The 8121-nt window shown below is 44.4% G+C and overlaps 1 protein-coding gene across 1 annotated transcript in view; it reads right to left on the bottom strand.

Annotated features, from left to right (window-relative positions):
• The window catches only part of LOC102672401 (Down syndrome cell adhesion molecule-like protein 1 homolog), a 74523-nt gene that overhangs the window by 49945 nt on the left and 16457 nt on the right, over positions 1-8121 (bottom strand). Inside the window, 1 exon segment of the mRNA XM_031511334.1 lies at positions 7625-7748. Coding sequence (XP_031367194.1) covers positions 7625-7748 — 124 coding nt within the window.

Raw genomic sequence — 8121 nt, 5'->3', positions numbered from 1 at the left:
TCGAGGCTACCTGGTCTTAGGCACGGGGAATCCCTGAGCGCTGCACGCGAGCACCACGCTCGTCCCCTTCCGTCTCGCGTACGCGGTTGAACTGAGATCGTTGGAGAAGATGGGCGACTTGGACCCGATCGGTTCTGTCAGAGGGAGAGGAAGAGACGAGAACAACGCGTTCCACGAAAATGAGGCACCCCTTCTCAACCGTTGCCCCCGATATCGAGGCGGATATCGATCGAGGAGGAGAAACAAACAAATGAACGACGCGCGAAGTNTACCTGGTCTTAGGCACGGGGAATCCCTGAGCGCTGCACGCGAGCACCACGCTCGTTCCCTCGCGCCTCGCGTATTTACTAAGGCTATTGTCCGTGGAGAATGTGGGCGACTTGAATCCAACAGGTTCTGGGGAAGATACACGTTCATCGGTGACGGTATGGCAATTACATTTCCGATATATATATATATACATGGATATCGACAGAGCGAAATTAGAATTAACGAGGGAGCGAAAGGCAATCGTTATTCGACACCCCCCGCCCCGATTGGGAAATTGCATCGACCGCGGTTTAAATATTCCCGCGACCGTGTGTCAAATATCGGGTTTCTCACCTCGAAAGTGGAACGGGGTAACCTTGCACCGGGCACGTCAGACAGGATGCATCGCCGTTCCTCCCTTCCATAAACTCGACCTTACGATTGTAGGGCAGTTTCGGCTTCGAGCTAGAGGTAGGCTCTGAGGGGAGAGAATTATGCTCTCTTTCTCTAATTACCGTGTGACGGGGACAGGGAACCCTTGGGCGGGGCAAGTCATCGACACCGAAGCGGAGCTGGCCGTCGGCCTCACCACCTTTATGTCCGCGTTCGTGAACTTTGGCTTCGCGCTGGACACAGGTTCTGACCAAAAGATACATATCCGGACGGATGTATGACGATTCGTTGCAACGCTGGGATCGGGTAACAATCCCTTTCGGAGCACAACTCTATCCCCCTCCTCCTCGATCGATTAAATTTACTCCATCTCTCTTCCTCGTACCTGAAGGCTGGAACGGGGAACGCCTGGGCTGGACAGGGTAAAGTCAAAGCTTGATCGCGCGACACGGTGAAAGTGGTGAGGGTGCGCGAATTCTCCGTCATCGGGAATTTGGGCTTCGTGGCGGCCACCGGTTCTGCGAGAGAGGAAACGTTCAAAGCTTGGTCTCGAAACATCAGGGACAGGATCCACACGCGCGCACGCGCGACGAAATGAAAAAAAGAGATCGAGGCTGGAATGGATTTACCTGAACGCGGGCACGGGGAATCCTTGAACGGGGCACAAGAGAGTGGTAACGNCCCGTGGCCGTGCTGGGGTTCGTCGATTTCACGTCCAGAGCGGTTAATTTCGGTTTCGAGCTCGACAGGGGTTCTGCGAGAAGAGAGAAGAGAGAATAACGGAGGGGGGATCTCGCGCTTGCTCGTCCGACTTACTTGAAGATTGGGACGGGATACGCCTGGGCGGGACACTGCACCGTGACGCCGTCACCCTGCCAAGCCTCGAACGTTCGGCTCTTGTCGATCGTGGAGAACTTTGGCTTCGCGAACCCGACCGGTTCTAGAAAAAGTACTTTCTAGAAAAGGGGCCACTAGGAGGAGAGAAAGAGTTTTCACGAGAGAGACGCTCCAATATGTATATATATATATATACTGGGACAGGGGAGTTGGGACACGAGGAGAAAAAGCGATCTCCTCCTCCTATTGGATCGACCAACGATCGACCAACGATCGACCTACCTAAAAGTGGCGACTGGGAACGCCTGTGCGGGACAAAGCAACGAGAATCCCGTGGCTTTCGTCACGCGTAACCCGACGTCGTTCACGGATGGAAACTGTGGCCTGCTGCTCGACGCCGGTTCTAAAAACAGAACGCGAGACGCTACTAGGTGCATCCCGGAATATGCTGGAATAGGGCCACTCCTTTACGTCTTCTCCCCAGATCACGCGCTTTTTTCACTCCTGCCTATAGACGGGCACTGGAAGTCCTTGGGCGGGGCACAGAAGGGTGGCGCTTATGCGCGAGGAGGCGCTGAACCGGTGAAGATCGCTCGGCCCGGATAATTGCGGACGCGCGCTGGACGCCGGCTCTGACAAGGGAAAGAATTGAACTCGCGGGGGCGGCGTTACCCGAATGACGGCACGGGCAACCCTTCGGCCGGGCACAGCAACGTCGGCACACCGCCCACCGCGGCTCTGAACGTGTGCGAGTCCGCCAACGAGGGGAATTTCGGCCGCGTGCTCGCGACAGGCTCTGGAGAAACGAACGCGACCAGGCACATCTCTACATCCGAGACATACCACGTGTCGACACGATACCGATTCGATCTCCTCTCGACGTTACCTGAAGGCTGGAACCGGGAACGCCTGAGCCGGGCACAGCAACGTCATCGCGCCGCCCAACGCCACTCTGAACGTTTGCGAGTCCGCCAACGAGGGGAATTTCGGCCGGCTGCTGCCCACAGGCTCTGATAGATGATGATACGGATGAGAGGGACGACGATAAGGGATAATCTCTTAGACGGTTCGGTCACGGAACTCGTTCACTCGACGTCTCTGTACCTGAACGCTGGAACCGGGAACGCCTGGGCCGGGCACATGAGGGTCAACGGCTGGTCGAGGCGTACCGCGTACGTGCGCGAGTTCTCGGTCATGGGGAACTTGGGCTTGGTGGTGGCCACCGGTTCTGGGGAAGAGAACGAGGCATCGAGGGTCATCGAGCGTCGGATCGAGCGTCGCCGGGACAGGGCGAGCCCCTCACCTGTGCGAGGGAACGGGGAACCCTTGGGCAGGGCACAGGAGCGTGAGAGGCTGGTCCAGGCTCGAGACGAAGCCACGGGAATTGTCCACGGTCGGAAACTTGGGCCTAGCGCTCCCCACCGGTTCTAAGAGCAAGTTAAAAAGGAATCGCGTAGGAGATTCGCGCGCACAGGGGATTCGAGGGACAGGGAACCCTCCTCGAGTCAAGAGCGAACGTCAACACGGAGTTTGATCGAACGGTGACCATATTCGTCTGTGCTTGTGTGGTTCTTTTAACCCTTTGCTCTCTACCACTGAGATTGTTGCGGCAACTCGAACGGCGACGATATTTATTTATGTTTGATTTTTTTGGAATATCGCTTCGGAAGTAGGTTCCTAACCTCTTTATAATTTTATGAGGTGTAGAATAATATATTGTTAAATGGGTAGATTTTTTATCTCAAATTAGTCCGTGATTGTGAGTCGAAATCTTAGTAAATTTGATTTTTTTAGAATATCGCTTCATAAATAGGTTCCTAACCTCTTTATAATCTTATGAGGTGTAGAATAATATATTGTTAAATAGCTAGATTTTTTATCTCAAATTAATCCGTGATTATGAGTCGAAATCTTAGTAAATTTGATTTTTTTAGAATATCGCTTCATAAATAGGTTCCTAACCTCTTTATAATCTTATGAGGTGTAGAATAATATATTGTTAAATGGGTAGATTTTTTATTTCAAATTAATCCGTGATCGTGAATCAAATGACATCTTAGTAAATTTGATTTTTTTGAAATATCTCTTCATAAATAAGTTCCTAACCTCTTTATAATCTTATGAGGTGTAGAATAATATATTGTTAAATGGGTAGATTTTTTATTTCAAATTAATCCGTGATCGTGAATCAAATGACATCTTAGTAAATTTGATTTTTTTGAAATATCTCTTCATAAATAAGTTCCTAACCTCNNNTATAATCTTATGAGGTGTAGAATAATATATTGTTAAATGGCTAGATTTTTTATCTCAAATTAATTATATATAATTCATGATTGTGAGTCGAATGACATCTTAGTCTGAGTTTGATTTTTTTAAAATATCGCTTCATAAATAGGTTCTTAACCTCTTTATAATCTTATGAGGTGTAGAATAATATATTGTTAAATGGGTAGATTTTTTATTTCAAATTAGTTCATGATTGTGAGTCGAATGACATCTTAGTCTGAGTTTGATTTTTTTAAAATATCGCTTCGTAAATAGGTTCTAAGCTCTTTACGTATAATCTTATGAGGTGTAATCTTATGAGAACGCGCGAGTCTGAGTCTGAAGTTGGTTCGACCGAACGAAACAGGCCTGGAATGCAAAGGATTAAAGTCTAAATATCGTTTCGCGGATTATTTTAACAACAATTAAATTATTCTTATTTTTCACATCTATATTCTATATCTCTGTTTTTATTTCTATTTTCCTTCTCTCTTAACGAATAGAAGTAATTTCGTTATTCGAAAAATATAACGAAAAATCATTGCTTACAAAACTTTGACAATATTAATAATAATATTAAAGAAAATTTGACGATATATTATTTTACATAAGATTACACTTGAAGAGGTTAGAAGAATCCACTCGCGAATATTTTAAAAAATATCAAACACAAATAAATAAATTGGTGGGAGTCATCAGCGTTGGAGCAAAGGATTAAAATTTCTAAGATCCTTTTAGGTAATTTTATAAATAATATAATATCGAGTATAGCGGACATATATTCGAATTTGACGATCGATAGAAATATTATTTTCAAAGTTTTTGTGAATTTTTAACGACTTTTCGTTACTCAACAACGAAATTATTTCTATTCTAGTTAAGAGATCGACGATAGACAGAAGGAAATAGCGATGGAAATAGAGATGTAGTATAAGAAGAATATAGAATAAATAAAAAATAAAAAACGACATTTTATCGCGACACTTGCTGACGAACTGAGAATCTTGATAACTCTTCTATTATTAAAATACAACGATATAAACTTTAATATTCGACAAATTTTCTTTCTTTACGCGTAAAGATACACAAGACATTAGAATACAAAAGTTTTACACGTTAATTTTAACGAAATCATTTTAATTTAGCTAAGAAATTTAAATCGTGTGGCCGAGCGAAAAAAGACCTGCAAAAAGTTAACCATAATCGTTGATCAAGCGTGAATTAACACGGTAATATTCAAACTGAAATGGGGAGTGAAACAACAGCGCGAATAATCCCCTCGAATCCACGAGTTCCCTACCTATAAGACGGGAGGGGGAATCCTTGCGCGGGGCAGAAAAGCGGCAAGCTTCCGTTCGTGTTGGTGGTGAGTCCGATTAGGTTGATCGTAGTGGAGAGTTTGGGGCGTGCGCTCGCCACTGGCTCTGCGAATCGAGAGCGCATCGAGAAAAGAAAAAAAAAAAAAGAAGAAAAGGTGCATCCATCCGACCCTCGCCCCGTGACTTACTTGTAAACCGGGACAGGGAACCCTTGGGCGGCGCACAGCAACGTGGCCGGGCCGTCTTTCATCGTACGGAATCCCCTCGTGTCGTCGATCGTAGGAAATTTCGGCCTCACGCTCCCAACCGGCTCTGAATTTTACCACACGATCGCGTTCAAGCGTCTCGTGCTGAGAGAGGGACCGGGAACCCCTGCACCCTGATGTGTGTGTGTGTGTATATATATATATATATATATAAATTTAATAAATTAATTTTTTTAACAACTTTAATTTTATCAGAAATAATTTTTTCATCAATAATTTCATTTATTTCGAGAATTTATTTAAATAATATTTATAATTCAATACTTTTATTAATTTATTTAATTTTGTATTCAATCTATCTTTCAATCATAATATATTTATCATGTTCAATAAATTCTTTATTAATTTTAATATAACAATAATTGTATTTTTAAGTCATATTTTATTTCATTGGTAAATTATCCATTTAAATTGAAACTTTGAATTATTATTCAATTTTTATTTTTACTATTAATATATATATATATATATATATTTATATATATAGGATGTTTGAAAATTTAGGCAAGATTCGAATTTCGCGCCATTTGAGCGGTAAATTTGTAGGCGACGAAAAAGAAAAAAGACAGTTCAGGATTATTAAAAATGGAGCGTTATACGAAAGAATAATTTTTCGTTTTCATTGTTGACCGATATTTCAAAAATAACGAATTTTGTTTTTCGAACAAAATTATCTTCAGGGACGACGCTAATTTTCGATAATCTCGATTGACTGATGGACAAAATTGTCATTAGAGTTTAGAAAATCGACGAGTGAGAAACAAATGTATCCACAACTTGTCACTGTGTTTGGTGCGGATTTTGGCGATTGGAGGCATCATAGGATCGTTTTTCTTTGAATACGGCTGGTCAGGGAATTAATGTGTGCTCGCTATAGTGATAATCCAGTTTTTGGTGTCTAAATTGTAAGATATGGACGACATGTGGTTTCAACAAGACGGTGCCACATGCCGTACAGGCCGAGAAACAATTTAATTACCGCATGAGTCATTTCCTGGTCGTAATTTCCCGTTTCGATGGTCAGAATTGTGCGGCCAGATCGTGCGATTTTTCGTTGGACTTTTTTTGAGGTCTAAGGTTCCTTTTTCGAGGCCGACAAGCCTCGAAGGAGGGAATTGAGCGCTGTATCAAAATTTAATATGGAAAAGAGCGCGTAAGTGCCTGCAAAGCCATTTACGCTATTTCATACACAATGAATCGATAAAGAATTTACAATTTTTATAAACCTGGATTTTCTATCAAAAAATTACTTCTTGCGTGAATTTTGACATCCTTTGATATTATGTGTGCAAATTTCTTTTTTCAAATTCAAGACTTTATTACGTAAATCAAGTATCAAGATTATATCGTTTCCTCACCGTCGTCTTCCAAATTTTCAAAATCTTTTTGAACCACTTTTTGCACTTTCTGCTAAGATACAGCGTTCTCTTTTAGCCATTTCACTAGCCTCAACGGCCGATTTCCTAAACTGGAACGCGAAAAGTAAGCAGCGACTCTTCTTAACCCTTTTTTTTCTCCGCCTCGGCAAAAATGTGCACGGTGCTCGAGAAAGATCGTGAGCGGAATCTCGTGAGAAGCAAACACGATAAAAACAAAATTTCCAGAGAAACATGTACAATAAATCGCTCGTCGTGCAATACGCATCTTATGGTATCTCATGCAAAACGATCATAGTATACGGTCAATTTATGGAGAGCGACTTTAGTAACGAAAGGGTTAAAAATAAAGGAACTCTCTTTCGAACCAATTGGAATTTCGAAGTAACTCGATCGAAAGTCACGATCGCAGAGAAAAAGGAAGGGTGGGGGAAGTTTCACACCCGCAATTTTCGAAAGAAAAAAACTTTCCGTTCTCGAAGGCACGTACCTATGATTGGGAACAGGAAATCCCTGCGCCGGGCAGAGGAGCGGCAGCGTTCCATCGGTAACAACAGCGAGACCGTTTATGTTGCTCACGGAAGGGAATTTCGGCCTGACGCTTCCCACGGGTTCTGAGCGAGTTGCGGGTTAAAAAAAAAAAAAAAAGAAAAAAGAAGAGGAGAAGACGAGAGCGTGGCTGGTCGAATCACTTACTTGAACACGAGGGCAGGGTAGCCCTGCGCGGGGCAGAGAAGGGTGACCGAGCCGTGGTTGGTCGTTCGAAAACTCCTCGAGTCGTCGATGGTCGGGAATTTCGGCCTCACGCTCCCAACCGGCTCTGATTAAATTGCAATTAAACGAACCATCTGTCTGCAAACCATTCGCATCCGTGCATCTCTCTCAATCCTTTTCTCCTTTCTTCTCTACTCTCTACCTGTTCGAAGGAACCGGGAACCCCTGTGCAGGGCATATCAAAGCCTGGCTCCCGTTCACCGCGCTCCTGAACCCACGCACATCGTCCGTCGAGGGGATCTTCGGCCGGACGCTGCCCACCGGTTCTGCGGTTCACAACGCGCGAACCAATCGTCAACCCTTCTCTCCTCGATTCGCTCGACGAACGCGTGGAACGGGCAACCCCCGAGGGAGACAGGCTCTTTCTTTCCAAAAAGAGGAAAAAGAAACTTTTCGAGAAGAAAAGGAAAATGACAATCGTCCCAACCCCCTCCCCTCCTCTCGTCTCAATTTTCATTTCTTCACTTCGTTCGATCCGTTATCTGTCATACGAATGATAATATGTTCCGTACCTATGAACCGGTACCGGGAATCCTTGGGCGGGGCAGAGAAGCGGTAAATCGCCTTTCGATTCCGTGGAGAGCCCGTTAATGTTGTCCATCGAGGGGAACTTTGGCCGCACGCTGCCCACGGGTTCTG

Source organism: Apis dorsata, unplaced genomic scaffold, assembly GCF_000469605.1.
Source record: "Apis dorsata unplaced genomic scaffold, Apis dorsata 1.3 scaffold_307, whole genome shotgun sequence".
NCBI lineage: Eukaryota > Metazoa > Arthropoda > Insecta > Hymenoptera > Apidae > Apis > Apis dorsata.
This window is presented reverse-complemented; position numbering and strand designations above follow the sequence as displayed.